This window comes from Gadus chalcogrammus, chromosome 4, assembly GCF_026213295.1.
Source record: "Gadus chalcogrammus isolate NIFS_2021 chromosome 4, NIFS_Gcha_1.0, whole genome shotgun sequence".
Lineage (NCBI taxonomy): Eukaryota > Metazoa > Chordata > Actinopteri > Gadiformes > Gadidae > Gadus > Gadus chalcogrammus.
Window position 1 is genome coordinate 28,621,681 of NC_079415.1, and position 18,288 is coordinate 28,639,968.

Sequence of the window (18,288 nt, forward strand, 5' to 3'; positions counted from 1 at the left end):
CACATCTCGGAGAACTTATCATGGGCAATAAACACCACAGCAATAGTAAAGAAAGCACAGCAGCGGTTATACTTACTCCGCACACTCAGGAAAGCCAATCTCTCACAACAGCACCTAAGGTCCTTCTATCGCTGCTCCATCGAGAGTGAGCTCACCTACTGCATCCTGTCGTGGTTTGGTAGCAGTTCTGCTGCAGACAGGAAGTCACTGCAGAGGATTATAAAAACCGCCCAAAACATCATCAACCAACAGCTACCCACCATGGACACCATCTTCAACTCCCGATGCCTGCAGAAGACACACAACATTCTGAAAGACTCATACCACCCTGCCAACTATCTGTTTGAACTGCTGCCCTCAGGGAAACGTTACAGGTCCATCAGAACACACACCACAAGATTCATGAACAGTTTCTATCCCAAAGCAGTCACCATACTTAACTCTGACCTGAAAATAAATCCACTAGTTCCGACAGTATTAATCAGTGACGTCCACATGTAATGCAATGCTCAGCACTTTACATATTTGAACTACTATTTTAAGGCATACTATTTTTAGGCATACAATGGCACTAAGTTAACTGTATAGTGTATGACGACATGAATGTAGTGAGTGAACGAAATGTTGAATGTATTTTCTTTATTTATTTACTATTTATTATGTTACCTTTTTAAATTAGACCAGTACGCGAGTGCACTGAATTTCGTTGTACTTCTGTGCAATGACAAATAAATATATCTTATCTTATCTTATCTATCTAATAGTTTTAATTACAGAACATGTCGATATCTATGCATTCCATTCATTGAGTTACAGTGCTAAGTTAGATACCAAAGAAAAAGGTAGACCACTTCGCAAAATCGAGATCACCAAATGTAATGGCAACGTCAGTGTTGTGGGTGCTACATGGTTTGCTAGGTACTCATGGCTTACTGGTAGCATTACTATCAATCGACTGTATTGCTGGCCCTGTTTGCTAATGAATAATGGCAAATCTCCAACGTGGGCTGTTCATGGTTTCACTGATGTGAAAAATCTTGATAGGGCAACCAAACGCCACGACAAGTGTCAAGTTCACGTTGGTGCTGCGATGCGACATTCCTTGCTAGGCACCATGCCTAGGCCTATAGATCAGGTTGTTTGAAATAATGTTCTCGTTGTTGTACTAGTTTGTTACTCTGACCGTTCTGTTTGATATTGTGGAAAGGGTGAATGATTCAGAGAATGATGCATTTTAAATGGCATCACTTTTGGTCGTGAGTAGAGGGCAAAAATAGGCCCAGGTTTTTTTATTTACTTGTACAAATCAAGAGTAGGCCTGATTTGACTAATGGGCTTTGCATTCTTTCCTTCTGCCCTTGTAGTCCATTTCAAAGACATGCTGCCCACCAGCTTTCAAATTACAGAATGCCACTGGTGGCTTTGTATCAATTTTATTCACATAACTATCCCTCCCTACTATTTTGTAGTTCATCAAAACACCCTGAAACAACTTGAGTCTCACATTCTTATGCCACTATACACCAACAGTGCAAGCAGGCCAATGGCAACCAAGCACACAGTCCTTCCTCCCTCACTTTAAAAACCACCAGCCGCCACTGACTCACACATATAAACACATATACATACACTCACAAACTCACGCACTCACACAATATAGGATATTGAATACATGACGAGATTCAGGGGCCTGAAATGTTACAGTGTGTGTGTGTGTGTGTGTGTGTGTGTGCGCGTGTGTGTGTCAGTGTGGTGTTTCAGTCAGAGTCTCTGGGCGAGTTGTGGTACCAGCTGGAGCTGGTCGCTGTGAGTCCCCCTCCTTCCACACTGCCCCCCGTACACTGTGAGGTTGGGAGGTAAGTAGACACATGCACACGCACAAACACCCACACACACACACACACACACACACACACACACACACACACACACACACACACACACACACACACACACACACACACACACACACACACACACACACACACACACTGTTAGAATGATAACCGCACATCAGTGTGTGTGAAAACAGGAATGGGACGAGAGACGACGCTAGCCCTGATTTAAACGCATTTAAGTAACAACACATGCTTAAACACATTGGCATTGTTATAAAACATCTAACATTGATTTACTATTCTCTCCATGTTCTATCTTTCCGATCTGCTTCAGTGTGCAAAGTTACCCTGAAGTACTTTCATTGAGACATTTGGCAGTATGCTATGATACAATGTTCGATACTTGCAATCACATTTTGACCCCCGCCAAGCGATTAGAGAGCTGGTGCCTTACCAGGGAGAGCTAGCCTGCTAATGCTACCTTTAGCCTAGCCAGTCGTCCATTGTTTAACATTCAATTGTATTTTCCAGTTCTTGCTTTTGACCAAAAAAATATCCCTGTCCAAAGTTTTAGAAAATACTTTGAACATTTTGGGCAAGTTTATGTTAAAAGGGAAAAAGGGATCTCTGATGAATCGATTCCTGATTGGCTGCCCACTGCCCAGAACAGAGCACATTGGGTAGACTACAAGTGTGTGTGTGTGTGTGTGTGTGTGTGTGTGTGTGTGTGTGTGTGTGTGTGTGTGTGTGTGTGTGTGTGTGTGTGTGTGTGTGTGTGTGTGTTAGGTGGGTCAGACAGACCATCGTCCTGGCGAACCCCACAGCAGAGTCTCTGGAGCTGAAGGTCGCTAACAGCAACCCCAAGAACTACAAGCTGGAGACGGATGGGAGACACACCGTAGGTGTACATGGGCACATACACTCACACACACACAAACACACACGCACACACACGCACACGTACACACACAAACTAATGCCATCATTCATGGTTGGTGTGTGTGTGTGTGTGTGTGTGTGTTTGTGTGTGTGTGTGTGTGTTTGTGTGTGTGTGTGTGTGTGTGTGTGTGTGTGTGTGTGTGTGTGTGTGTGTGTGTGTGTCGCAGATCTTGGTTGCACCACAGTCGAGCAGCATGCTGGGTGTCCGTTTCAGACCCTCCTACCTGGGAGACCACAGAGCCCGGATCACCTTCAGCTGCCCCCAGGTACACACACACACACACACACACACACACACACACACACACACACACACACACACACACACACACACACACACACACACACACACACACACACACACACACACACACACACACACACACACACACTCATTTGAATAACATTGTAGAGTTTGTGTAATCTTTCTGCATAAAAGTGTCTTTTTACACTGACGGCTCTCTCTCAACCCCACCCCCCCCTCAGATAACAGCGTGGTGTTTCTTGTTGAGTGGGTGTGGCTTCCAGCCGGTGAGCATCTCCTCCGTGATTGGTTCCCATGCCTCGGTCAACATTCCCTTCTCCAATCCCACGGAGCACCCAGCCCTGCTCAGCATATCACTCACAGGTCTCTACACACGCATGCGCTCGCATACGGTCTCGTCGCATGGTGATATAAATGCATCAACACCGTAGGGTACATACAGCTAAGACATTTGACCACTGCATGAACTATAAAATCATTAATGATGGTATGGCAACCCTGGTCACTTGTTTTTGTGGGCGATGTGCCATCAGCGCAGACAGTGCGTTCCCTGAAGTTTGACCTCATCGCTTGGCCCCTTTTAAATCCCCATATTGTCCCCTCTTCCCAGATGAGGACCCGGGTGGGGCCTTCAGCGGCCCAGCAGTTAAAAGAGATAAGCAGGTGTTCTGGGTCCCTCTCAGACGTACCCAAGGTGAGCTCTGGCTCTATTTCAATACCCTTGTCCTGGACTTGTTCTCCTCTCCACTAGGTGGCGACAAATTTATTCAACGGATGCTTTATTTAATAGGGTATCCCTAAACCCTATGCTAATGTCGTATTATAATGCTTATTTCTGCATTTACTTATTTTTATGAATGGTTGATGAATGAAACTTTAATGTAAAGAGTTACCAAGTCTGGGTCACGGGCCGGGACACATGTGATCCCTACACTAGGCTTGCGGGTCGGGGCCGGGGCCTGTTTGGACGTCCCGGTGGTGTTCGCCCCCGAGACCATGAAACCGCAGCAGGCCTGGCTCTACATCACCCTGCAGCCCCTCCTCCAGAGCCCGGAGCCCAGCGCAGCGTCCCACCAGCCCGACAGCACCAGGTGGGGGGATGCTGATAAAACCCAAACCCAAATCAACCAAAGATTAATTTGGTTGATTTTACTCTTATTTTACTCTTTAAAAGTCTTTGGCATCAAAGGCAAAAGCTGATGAGGTTGTTACATAAAAATACCTCAAAGATAAACTACAAAGGATATCTTAATATGATGCTTGTTTTTTATTGCTCAAATGTTGCTGCCAGGCCGGCAGAAATCAAAGAGGGGAAAGCAGCCAGCGTCCGCTGGGCGTATGCCTTCCGCGGCCTCCCTGGGCCGCCGTCGGAGACGGTGCCACTGCGGTTGGTCCAGTGCCAGGCGGGGGGCCGTCTGGAGGAGCCGCTGGAGGTCCGGCTCACCAGTGGCCGAGGCGCGGCTGGACTGGAAGGAGGAGGTGCGTGTGGACCGAGGGTCCTTTGGAGGGCTGCCGGGTTGTTTTGGGTGCTTGCGGTTTGCAACCGCCAATCCCTGCAGGGTCGAAGCTTATTGGTTCGGAGGTATAGGTAGGGGAGGAGCCGAAATCGCAAAATAACAAACTCTTCATTCGAGTCCTACCTGGACTATGCTGGACTTGGTTCTTGTTGAATCTGGAAAACGGGTCTTGCAGCACTAGCTTGTACCAAGCTTATACTTGTAGAGCACTTTCTGCCCCCTAGTGGTCGGCAATACTTTCATGCACCTTTTACGCATGATACTGCACTGCTGAATGCACTGTTTCACCCCCTTCCTCTTTCCCGTCCCAGCGGTGTGTGTGGACGACTTCCAGTGCGAGGTGCGTTGCGATAATGAGGAGCAGCGCCCCTTGGTGGACGAGTGCGTGGCGGTCTCCGTTGCGGCCGCCTGCAGAGACCCCGAGTCTGGCGTTGTAGCGCTCACCGCTAACCTGGTCTACACACCCCGGGGACCTCACAGGTACCCCCAGTTCACACACACACACACACACACTCACAAATACACACACACACACACACACACACACACACACACACACACACACACACACACACACACACACACATGCACACGCAGACGCACACTCAATCTCTCACTCTCTCTCATTCACTAGTTATGTTTATCAATACAATTCAACAATTAGTTCTAATATCGCATATTGTTTATTCAACCAGTCAACTAACCAATTATTCTTGATTTACTGTGATGATGGATGATCTCTCTCTCTCCTTCTCTACTCTGTTCATACACACCGCGTCGGGCAAGGCAGACGCCGTCTTGAATGTAACTGTTTAAAGGTGGCATATTATAACACCAGGTGTGAGTGTGATTAGCCGTTACATCAACCGTTCTGACATCACAAGTGGGCGTGTCCACCTAGATGTATGACAGATCCACTGGGTAGGCTGGTAGACTGATCTATCCGTCATACATCTAGTTGGACACGCCCACCTATCATGTCACTGGAGACGGATTTCCAAAACGGCGTGTAACGGCTAATCCCACTCGCACCTGGTGGTATAATGTGTCACTTATAAGTGATTAAGCCGTTTATAGACCTCTGAAGAATAAGTCTCACCTCCGAGCCTCCCGGTTCCCTTTGTCAAATGTCTATCGGAAATAACCATCTAGTTTCGACTGGGTTTTTGGATTTGTCGATGCCGTTAAAGTAGTAAACGATTATTCATGCTACTTTAACGGCAACGACATTCCAAAAACCCAAACTCGATCATTTTGAATGATCGAGTTTGTTATGTACCATCATTCAAAAACCCCATGTTATTTCCCATACACATTTGACTGAGGGAACCGGAGCCTCGGAGGCGGGACTTTCAGAGGTCTATTACTTTGAGACGGAGAGCAGCACTGCGTTGTTTGCATTGCAAACACAACAGCCGGTCCTTGGGATGGCTAATGGCTGCTGGAGTTCAAAGTCATTGCATGTCATGGAGGTGATGCAGGATTTGCATCTGCTAGCTTTACATCTGGTTTTACATCGCTAATCGTCGCCGGACGCACATACTCACACGTAAACACACAGACACCCTGGTAGAATAGTCGCTAATAACTCCCGGAGGCCCCACAGGTAACCCAGTACAGACGCACATTCACACTCACTCACTCAGTCACTCAGTCACTCACTCACTCACTCACTCATTCAAAGGCTCACGCTCCTTTGAGGGTCAGAAAACCAGGGGAGATCTGACAGCAATACATTTTCGGATTTTGTTAGACTCATTTTGGAGTGTGTGTGTGTGTGTGTGTGAGACCAATAATCAATCTGCTAAACACAAGACAAGGCGAAAGGAGTGCAATGTGTCGTACCATTTGACGTTGTGTGTGTGTGTGTGTGTGTGTAGGTGCTCCGTGTTCTTGGCAGTGCGGTGTGTGTCCGGCGCACACTGGACCTTTCCCCTCACACTGGTCGCCACGAAGATGGGGGTTGATGACGATATCGCCGTAACCGCGGCCGGTCCGGGTATCAGCTCCACCGCGGGCCTCCATCTGCACAACCCCATCCGTGATCTGGTGCTGGTCCAGGTACACCCCCAGGACAGACAAACACACACACACACACACACACACACACACACACACACACACACACACACACACACACACACACACACACACACACACACACACACACACACACACACACACACACACACACACACACACACACTCACACACACACACACACACACACACACAGTTACAGACACACACTGATACCCACAGGCACTACTATGCCCTAAATGAAACAGAATATAATCTCAACAGTTTACTGACACTTTTTAAACTTGCTTGTGCAGCATTTTGGATTGAGGTTGTTTGTTGTTCAACAAATGTAAATTATACTTCCATTGTTCTCAGCCTCAAGCAGACGTAACTTTGCATCTCAACTCAATGGGAATCGTATTCTGTAAATGTCTTTATTTAAAACCAGGTTGTGGCACTAACTGCCCCGGCCGCCATGTTTGCTTCCATGTTTGTGTCCATGTAGGGTGCGGACAAGCGCTGGACCTATGAGACCCAAGGGACTCTCCCTGAGCCCGGCCAGGTCTCCCCGCCCCGCTCCCCCGTATCAGCCAACAGGAACCTTACAGCCCAGGAAGCAATCAGCCCGGCCAATAAACGCACGCGGAACTACGTCACTCGGAACCTTCGGCTGCCGGCGCTGGCAAACTCCTCCCCTTCTAAAGTGACGTTTCAGAGATAAAACAAACAGCAGCAAAACAACTGTCTCAAACTCATTCATTACACAACTTTTTTAACCAAGTCATTACTGATGTTCAGGTGTTTGAGCAGATGTGGGACGATCCCCACAATGCATTGCAGCCAGAACCCCTGAGCAGTGAAACATTTTACACAGTATCCACGCTCAGGGTTAAGGTTCACCTGCTGTGCATTAACCAACGCTTGACCCAAACTCCTCCATTCTATCTATAGGGCTTGTCAATCAAAATGCAGCATGGGATTTTCTTGTTGCCAATTTCTCCATATTTATAGTCTTGCATAAAAAACGCTTTGATAGATAGATAGATAGATATATTTATTTGTCATTGGACAGAAGTACAACGAAATTCAGTGCACTCACGTACTGGTCTCATTTAAAAAGGTAAATAGTAAATAAATAAAGAAAATACATTCAACATTTCATTCACTCACACTACATTCATGTCGTCATACACTATACCGTTTACTTAGTGCCATTGTATGCCTAAAAAATAGTAAAAAAATATAGTATGCCTTAAAATAGTAGTACAAATATGTAAAAGTGCTAAGCATTGCATTACATGTGGACGTCACGGATTAATACTGTCAGAGCTAGTGGATTTATTTTCAGGTCAGAGTTAAGTATGGTGACTGCTTTCGGATAGAAACTGTTTATGAATCTTGTGGTGCGTGTTCTGATGGACCTGTAACGTTTCCCTGAGGGCAGCAGTTCAAAAAGATAGTTGGCAGGGTGGTAGGAGTCTCTTTGGCAGTTACAAACCTAACATTGTCTCCTCAGAACCCTTAAATGTTGAAAGAGTGCACACGCCTTGATAAGGACGTTAAAGACTTTGAGAATAGCGGTCAAATATGCCCAAAGTACAGGAATGGGTCAGAGAAAGAGGCAGTTCCCCCATGGAAATGGCCAGAGCAGCCATGGGAGTGTATTTATATAGAAAAATTATCTTACTCATACTAACTAACTATGAGTAGTACCACATATTCAGCGAAAGTAGTCATTGAGTCTGTTTCCTGCATATTGGATCTCTCATGTGTGTTTTTTTTTACAGATAACGGCACACTCTGAATCAGTCTTTCAATCTAAAAAACATATGATGTGTTAAACATATGAACTCAGCTCTGTGCAATCCATTCTCTAACAGACTGGCAGAAATTATCAACCAGTGACTCCACATATGAAAGGGTACGGGTATTCACTAAAATGCTTTGTAGGCAAAGCTGCAGGATTACACTCTCAACTAGAAACATGAAAAGCTCTGTCTGGCCTCTAACTGAAAATAAATGTCAGGTTTATAGGTTGTCTCAGGTAAAACCAAAATCCAATGCAAATATGCCAAAAACAGATTAACCTCAGCCAAATCAGAAGGTGTTGGTTTGCATGGCTGGGTAAGGATGGAAAAAAGTAAATCCCGTACAAAGCCTTTTCTGTCAGATAGGAGAAATAATGATCACAGACGAGTTATAATGTGTTAATCACGTTATGTCATATCATTCTGATAAATTAGTAACAACGTTAACTTGTTAATTCGCAATTGGATTAATCGACCTACCCAAAATGCTGTTTATTATGTTACGTGGGCTAACATTATCGATAGCCTTTAAAACAATCATACAAAAAAACGTCAAACTTTCAAAGTTCAAACTTTATAACGTTACCTACACATGACAGTGTTAGATGATAGTTTTGGTGGTAGCAGATGGAGGGGGGGGGGGGGGGTCTGACGGTGTAAACCTGCCGAGGAGGCGGTGTCAGGCAGCAGCACTCCTCTCTTCAAAGCCATCGTTTGCTCTATATTAAGACACAGTTGAAACAGACCGGTACCGTGATACCACTGATTTCTGAGTGCATTGTTTGAAAAACCATTTGGATAATGTAAGTACACAACTCTACAAAATCTAAAACATAGGTTGATCACTTTCTGATGTGTTTATGCAGAATTGTACATGTTATATCTCTTAATATTATACATAGACAAATGTTTTTATTAAGTCACTTTGAATTATAGTGTCTGCTAAGTGCCCTCAATGTAAATGTATACTGCTGTATCAATTGTAACTGTGTTATAGCAGTATGGCTATGAGTTGATGTGAGTATTTACGGGTGCTTAGGACACCAGCATATTAAAGGTGCTAGTCACGGCCTCTTACGCTGTGTGGGCTGTGTACACAACAACAATCATTACTTTATAAGACACAAGAATAAACAGATGTTGTTGTTTCTCATACTTTTTCTCAACGTTTTTTGACTGGTTGGAATTAGGATTTTAGTCAATATAACTATATAATCCCATAAAAAAAACTGTTTATTGTACTGTCCTTACTGTCGAATAGTTCAAAACAATGTATGCTTAGCAAACACCAGAAGATTATAGAGCCCAATTAAATCATTTTGAGTTTCTTCAAAATTCCGATAATCCTTCTTTTTCTTTGGAAATTTCTACCCAAATTCCAGACTCTTTTCAACGCTCCCCCTGTTCGCAGTGCTTCACTAGAAATGGTTGTACTTTCTTAGCTTTTCTAAGGGGATGGCAGACTGCGAACACAGCCATGTCCAGAATAAATCCTTGTCTTGAATCTGCGGATGTGCTCGTACTAGTTATGGTCATTTGAGGAGGCATGCTCTGGCTAATCCAGTGCTTTTCCTTGTTCTTCACCTTGGCTTTAGACTTCAAGTGGTCATCACAGCTATGCGTACAGGTCCTGTCAAAAGTATTTTAAGAGAATTTGCTTTTTTTTTTTTCTTTATCCCCGGACGTTCTTTGTATTCTGGAACCACCTTATTTACAAATCACACCTATTACAATAAAAATCATGAAAACCCTCTTTTCATGTGAGATGATTCAAATAGGCTGTCTGCAGGCGGATGCACTTGCAAATGGGAGCCTGCCTGAATGTCGGTAACTGATAATAGAGAAGTAAATGCGTTAAAAATTCCAGAAGGGGTTTTTGATTGATTGAAAACTTTATTGAACAACAATTAACAGAAGTGTTCAAAAGGATTAAAAAACACAATAAAGCCCAAAGGCTTGTTTCCATTGTGGTCCTTTAGATGGGAAGGGAAAAAAGACACATGGACTAAAACATGGAGAACAAACACACAGCGCATGGACAACAACATTGAGGAAAAAAGGGGAATAAAAAAAATAAAACAAGGGATAAGTTCCCAGACAGACAAGCAGACACACAGACAGTACAATATTCCTATTACTTCAGGGATCTTTTGATTGATGAGTTACTTAACATTTATTGAAGATTTAAAATGAAAGTAGTAGGAGCTCAACAATTTAAGGTTTAGAGGCAGGTCATTACGAGTATAGGAAAGAGTATTTTCCAATACAGCTCTCAAAACGGCAGAGCCTGAAATCAGTGGAACTCCCCCTGGTGGAGTAATTGTGTGTGTCACTCATTTTAGAAAATTAGAGCTGGTAAGTATCAAGTATTCAGGTTAGAAAGACAATTTTTTTCTACTGGTCTGTAGTCGTAACCTCCTCATTGGTTGAGCTCAACAGATTACAGTAATATGATGAAGTAGTTATTGTTACATCTCAAATTATCTATTACTTTTCACTTTTGTCCGATTTTTATCTAGAGGCTAGTAGCTATCGTAAATCACTGAGTATTTTGTTTTTACAGAACCATGGGGTCCAGTAGTCTCATCTGCAGTTTCATTGGTAGGTATTCCACACAGCCCTACTGCTTTTATCATTAAGTTAGTTTTATTTAATGAATTAAAATTAACCAGCCAGATAATGGAATTGGACGTTTGGCGTTCTAATTTTTTGTGATTTTGGGTCTCTTGAATATCTCTACTGCAAAGGATGCAGAATAATAGTTACATTTATATTATATTATATTATATTTTTATTATGTTTAAATACAGTGCTAATGCAGGATGAGATGAGGCAGTAGGCTACTTTCTTGCTATTAGTAGTGATTTACCTATATTGGTACTACTTAAATTGTAACGTTCGATTTTAACAATAGTTGACTTTGTGTAATTATTTGTACAATTATGTAGGCTATTAGTATTCTACAGTGTTGTTGAACAGAAAATGGTCAAGGGGTTAAGGTGTTGGCATGATAAGACGTAACTAGCCTATTCAATCGAATATTACTATTTAAGTATGTATGTGTGTGTGTCAATTAGGAGTCAGGAGTCCCCTCTAATCACTGTTCCACCACGAGGTTCGGGAGATTTCCCGAATGGCCGGACGGTTTCAAACGGAACCCATAAAGGGACATGGGATAAAAAAAATAATTAAAGTGAAACTTCACCCATCTCCTTTAAGCTTTGTATCATTAGAAACCCACTCATATTTTTGAATGGTCGTGCATCATTCCCTTATTTTCTGGAGAGACTGGAGAGATCCGTATCGATCTCCAACACTTCCTGTTTAAGATGACGCAATATGACGATTTTTGCGTAGAAGTAAATAGGAAGTGTAAGAGGGGAGGATTCTCGTAAGAATACAAGCACAAGGGGGTTGGGACCCGCTGATCTAGATCAGTGGGAGTGGCCAGCGAAGCTGTGCATCGTGGTGCATTGTGGGAGTTGTTGTCTTCAATCCAAAAGCGCCAAAAAGTCACTTTCTGCCTTTTCTCGTTCAAGACGGCACCAAATTAGAATTTTATTTTATTATTCGACTACATATAGAACCCAATTTCAATACATATTCATGCCTCCACCGGTGAAATGCTCCTTTTTATCTTTCTCGTGAGCATGAGAAAGTATCTGGTGCTCACGAGAAAGTATCTGGTGCGCACGCGAAAGTATCTGGTGCGCACGAGAAGGTATCTCGTGAGCACGAGAGAGTAGGCCTATGTTGTGCGCATGAGAAAGTATAATACGCATATCAATGGCAGTGTGTGTGTGTGTGCGTGTGCGTGTGTGTGTGTGTGTGTGTGCCTGTACTTTACATGTGAATAAGTGCACATGTAAATCTAGATTATATTTTAATAAAGTATTGATTGTTCAGCATGATGCAGTCTAGTGATTTTGGGCGAAACAAGAAAGCATCACACGCATATCACTGGCAGTGCGGTTGCGTGTGTATGTGTGTGTGTGTGTGCGTGTGTGTGTGTGTGTGTGTGTGCGTGTGTTTGTGTGTGTGTGTGTGTGTGTACTTTAAACGTGAATAAGTGCACATGTAAATCTAGATTTTATAGAGTTTCTAGACGTATTTATTGTTTAGCACGATGGTGTAAATGTGAGATGCATTTTTGACTGATAGATGCTTCCGCTTAAATTATTTGGGGATTTATAAATAACAACATGAGAAAAAAAATGTCTGACAGAATCCCAATCCCAATGTATCAGCATTTTTAAGACTTTTGAAGGACTGATTAAATACATTTGAACACCAATACCATTTAAGGTATAATTTTAAGCATTTGTATGACTTGGATTTATTCTATACATTTGCATAGCAATTAAATGACTTACTTGTAGATGCATGAAATCAATGCTTACAATATAGATACGTCACTCATGAAAAATTATAGGCCCATATCTACCTTACAAATTTTAAGCAAAATCATTGAAAAAGCTGTTTATCAACAGCTAAATAACTACTTACTTCTTAGCAATGAATACATTTACATATCGCTGATACACCGGCTACTGAGTGACACGCATGCGCATGTAATGACATCGTTTTAACATGCCGAATTCGGCTGCAAAATTCAATGTCAGAAAGTTCAGTGGTACAAAATTTCTGCAACATGTATTTCCCCAGATACTTTCTCGTGAGCACCTGGGGTCTCATTTATAACCGTTGCGTATGCACAAAACTGGGCTGAAATTGGCGTACGTGACTTTCCACGCAATGTTTGTGATCTATAAAAAAACAACTTGACGGAAGAGAGTGTGCGCAGCCCTAAGCAAACTCTGACCCATGCGTACGCATGGTTTGGAGGAAAAGGAGAATTGGCGACACAGATGGTGTGGTGGTGAACTGAAGTCAGACAGAAGAATTGTAGAGTTAGAAGAACGATTATGTTTTATCATCGCCCTTCATAAATTTAATTTCAACCCGTATCATGCGTTAAATCTATGTAATCAGAATAATTTAAGTCAACTGCGTTATTTCTCAGTTATAACTCCAGAAACGTCTCCTTAGAATATAAATAAAAAAATATTCTCTATATTTAATCCCGTCACTCCATAATGTCCACTGACGGCGCGACTGCATGGAATAAAGCATCTGTCCAACATGCGTCAATAACATAATATTTTTATGTGACACTGTAAACACATAATCAAATGTCAATTAAATCCCAAGTGTGAAAAACCAAGCCACACTCCTCATCACTATCGTTGTCCATTACTCTTGATGCTTTTCATGAAAAATCAGGCATTAAAAAGGGGTTACGTTCAAGAACATTTTACGTGGGTGATTACAAACTGATTATCCAAGGTGTTCTCGGTCAGTCTTGTTACCGTAACCCTATAAATACAGCGGTGAGCGCCGTGGTAATGCTGCACCATATGGCACTTCTGGCGGACCATGCAAATGGCAGGATTCGGAGGGAGAGGGTCTTTAGGGACCATAACGATTTATTGGTAGGCAACATTCAAATATGTACCTTTATGTCAGACCACTTCTTTTTTAATTCTGGGACTGTGCGCTCTGTGCTACTTACAGAGTTCACTGTTGCAGCAACATGTTGCCACTCACTCTGCTTTTTGTTGTTGGCGATCCCAATCCCGTGACCGCCGAAGAAAACTACTTTTCGGGCCTCCATCTCACCCACAAGTGTCTCCACTTCAACCTCCGTGAAATTTCGATTTTTTGCTTTTCTCAGTCCTGCTGCCATTGTTTCCGAGTCTATTTTATATGCAGATCGCATTCATGAGGTCATTTGCATTGACCATTTATGGTTAAAAAGGGGCGTGCACAGGACGGAACGTGAAGCTGATTCAGCTGCACACACTTGTAGGCACTCTGTGATTTATAAAGCAAAGATTGCATACGGTGTGCGTACGCAGGGTTTTATAAATCTGAAATCTTTTTGGTGCACGCAAAACTTGGCTTTTGGGCGTACGTACACTTTTAGTAACGATCCCACGCACAGTTTTATAAATGAGATCCCAGATACTTTCTCATGCTCACAAGAAAAGCTAAAAAAAAAATTATCCCATTTCCCTTTACGGGTTCCGTAGTTTCAGGCCGAGCGGGCCGGAAAATAAAAAATAATAAAAGTGACTTGGGCTGGCGGGCAAGATATATATGCGCAAACAGCGTGAAACGGAGCTCTGCCCTTGCGGTAAAACGGGGCCAATGTATAACTTCAATTTAGAGGTGGGAATCACTTTTAAACACAGTGTATCGAGGCTAGGCGTGTGGCCGAACGGCCCTCCCAAATCTGACTGCTCCGAGTTCTGTCAAATCTGATTGGCTCAGCCTGACACACAGCTGGGTCACTCACTTCCTGTTTACCTCCCTCTGAAGTCACAGAAAAATACGAAAATGTCGAAAAGGAAAAGGACACAGCAGCATTGATATGACAGGTGCACTAGCGAGCATGTTTTAATTAATATTAACATTAATATTAGCCTAACATTAAATGTATCTAATTTCTTTGTCTTTCATTTTTATTTTTATTTGTATTTAAAGGGTAACTGTTACTCCTAACTAAATGATAAAAAAAACATTGATTAAGAGAATATCCACTATTCCCTTTAATGTGTTGGCCAGATTCAGGGTCCAGCAAAAAAGAAGCCGAGCGAGCTAGGGGGATTATTTGTTTATCAACACGGCGGATGCGCGTGCAGAATGATGGCAAAAAGAACATTTGTTTGACCGGTTGCCATGTTTATCTCCGTGTGGTTAATTTGCAGTTGCAGTGTTAACTAGCGATTTTGTCAGCTTACTGTTACATTAAACTGTAATCAGGTTATATGCTAAAGACCCTAAAGGCTGGGACGAATTTCAGATTATAAAGTACACTTTATGTTGAAAGTATAGACCGTCGCGATTCCCATTGAAACACATCGCACGGTGATTATTCTTCAAAACGAAAGCTGGTAAATTGTAAAAAATGAATTAAGTAAGGGATAATTACCTCAAGGCAGGGTAGTACACAGTTTAATATGCCCGGCACGTGGACAGTTTACCGCCCAAGACTAAGTCGAGGGCGGTAAGCAAGAAGTAGAATAAATGGGATAATCAGTCTTAATAAAAGGGTTTGTGCAACCAACCACACAACAAGACATGATTGCGGCTCTTGTCGCTTTCGGCTCTTTCTGCAAACGACATGCGCGTAGAGCGGGGAGTGACGTAGAGTGACATAGACTGATAATCCCTCTATACACCGAGATGAGGGATTTCATATTTTTGAATTTGTATCATTGTATTGTATTGATTCGTATTTTCTTCCACCCTCAACAACCTCCCAGAAAAGGTATGCACATCTATGAAACCGATGATGGTATAAACAGAAAATAGCACACATGCTGTAACAAAGACAACGTTTTGCCCATGCAAAGCCATCTGCACTATTATATTTCGAAACCTTTCACCCGTTCTTTACAGAGGGTGGCTGGTTTGCTCATAAAATATCTGCCTGCGATCCTCTATCTCAATTCTAACCACCCGCACATTCCAACATTGACATGTATAACATGTCAATGTTGAATGCTAGTCTCGCAGTCTCATGAAAAGCCTCTCCATCCCAAAGTCCTGGGCCAGATTTTTGTCCCAGTCCATCCCTGCCTCGGATGCAACCCCCCCACGGTGATAATCCTAATCACAAAACACCCTGTCATGGTTTTATTTTTTATTATTATATTATTATTCATTTTGCCTTTTGTCATGCACCAGGTGTCCTCCTCCACCTGTGGAAGTCCCCTGGATGTTCAGGTATTTCAATGTGCCCCCATGTAGTGGCTGATGGTATTTCAATGTGTTTTTGAACCGTAGAACGCAGCTAGGTAATCTCTGCTCTGTGGTTTAATTTGCTCACAAGCTGCATCCAGCATTGACGTGCCGCTGAGAGGCGCGGCCGTTCAGTCTTCCACCCTTGAGGGCGAGAGCGCTGCACGGGGCATCGATGGGAGCTGCGTCCCTCTTTTCGGGCACAGCTGCACTCACACCCAACAGACGGACAATCCTTGGTGGAGGCTCCAGCTGGACGGTGTGTACAGGGTGTCGGTGATCGAGATCACTAATAGGAACGAAGTTGGGGAGAGGCTCGACGGCGTGGAAATACACATCGGCAATTCAATGGTGAACAACGGCAATGACAACCCAAGGTAAATCACCGGGGCCAACCCTACCCGACCTCCACTCAAATCGGGTTTGACTCCGAGCCAAAACGTAGCGGGTTGAAAAAGTGTCTTTGGATGAAGGTGTAAATTACTAAATGGTGTAGAATATTATACTCCCAGAAAATAGAACACAACCAGTACTCTGCTTAAATTGGAAGTCATCCCCCTGTTTCAGCTCACATTCAAACTCTGATGAGATTTTTTAATTCTAGGATGGGAGGGGCGGGGGGGATACTGTTATCCCCATGGATACTACCAACAGCTTCTTTGTCATCCTTTCTAAGTTGCCTACTGTCATTGTGTAGAAAACTGGTTGGTGGAGTACGGCAAATACATTTCTTTTTAACTTGATTTTCTCTAAATGGCAGTCTTATCTTCGTTGCAGTGATAAAAAGACGTAGAGTTCTGCCTTGAAAGACATGTTACCATGTTTCAAAAAATAATAATAATAAAGGATTTTGGGTTGACAGCCCCTTCAACTATATCTCGACACACACCAGCTACTAGCATCTGGTTTCTGAGACCTCCCTTCGCCGAGCCTGTATTTTCTCCCGTGGTCTCTCTGTCAGGTGTGCCATCATCCACAATGTTCCGGACAGCTTGACTCAGACGATCCAGTGCTGGGGAATGGAGGGAATGTTTGTCAACTTCTACAAGCCCTTCCCCTTTACATACCTGACGTTATGTGAGGTCAAAGTGTATGGAGGTAGGCACTCAGTCTTTAATTTCATGTCATCATTGGTGCTTAACACGGTTTATTACTGTACGTCCAGCTGAGGGCCAAACCGACTGTACATCGTTGGTCATTGGGAGACGTTCTGGCAAATTAAAATGTTGAATATTGCTTACATTATCCACTTGTGTTGATGCTAAACATTACTTTTATTGCATTAGTAATCTGCAACATATATAGTATATCATAATAATATTATGTTTGTTTGGAAACAGAGTTACAAGCCAATTGAAGGCCTTGCTGACAGTTTCCAACTCACACTGTTAAATGAACAGGCTGTCAAGATGTTTTGAAAGACAAAAAGGGCAACAGCTAGCGTAGCATGGCCACAATCCACCATGTTTGTTAAACATGAACATTGCTAAAATCACATTTGGCATTTGAGTTGCATTTGATTTCCAGGGTTCAGAATCAGCACTGGGTTGTTGGAGAATGTGACAATTGTGGGGGCACCCCATTCTCTCTCCAAAAAATCTTAAGACACTTGCAGACCAAAACAGCTAGAATTATCTTCATCTATCCCTAGGTGTGTGCAGGGGCGGTTCCTTAGAGGAGGCAACGGAGGCAATGCCTCCTCGTGATTTTCATAAAAACAAAAAGATTTACGTGATAATGAAATTATTATTAAAAAATATTTCTTTTTCAAAATTATCTATGTGCAGTGTGTGTTTACTACTGAATAATTACATGAAATTGTTGAAAAAATTTGCCAAGTGCCTTTACAAGGCAGGAGGCTTGCCGACATTACTCTGAGTATGTTGTGTCCGGGGCTAGCCACTGAAGGGAGGGAAAGAGGCAAAAAAAAATCACTTTTACCGCCTTTGAGAATAAAAAATAAACAATCACAATTCTGTTTCACTGTTGGAGGTAAATCATCCATACCATGTTAAACATAGGAAGTGCGGCCAGCCGCATCTACTCATTGCAACCAATCACACATCAGCTATTTATTTTTATAACGTTCGAAG

The 18,288-nt window shown here is 42.9% G+C and overlaps 1 protein-coding gene across 1 annotated transcript in view; it reads left to right on the forward strand.

Moving 5' to 3' along the window:
* LOC130380973 (cilia and flagella-associated protein 47-like) overlaps positions 1-8,360 on the forward strand; it is a 15,135-nt gene extending 6,775 nt beyond the window's left edge. Inside the window, exons 9-18 of the mRNA XM_056588394.1 lie at positions 1,749-1,856; positions 2,625-2,736; positions 2,945-3,043; positions 3,264-3,405; positions 3,653-3,736; positions 3,980-4,133; positions 4,334-4,521; positions 4,871-5,039; positions 6,440-6,620; positions 7,087-8,360. Of these exons, the coding sequence (XP_056444369.1) occupies positions 1,749-1,856; positions 2,625-2,736; positions 2,945-3,043; positions 3,264-3,405; positions 3,653-3,736; positions 3,980-4,133; positions 4,334-4,521; positions 4,871-5,039; positions 6,440-6,620; positions 7,087-7,302 (1,453 nt within the window). The 3' untranslated portion in view covers positions 7,303-8,360. The remainder of the gene's footprint in view (positions 1-1,748; positions 1,857-2,624; positions 2,737-2,944; positions 3,044-3,263; positions 3,406-3,652; positions 3,737-3,979; positions 4,134-4,333; positions 4,522-4,870; positions 5,040-6,439; positions 6,621-7,086) is intronic.
* The last annotated feature ends 9,928 nt before the right edge of the window (positions 8,361-18,288 follow it).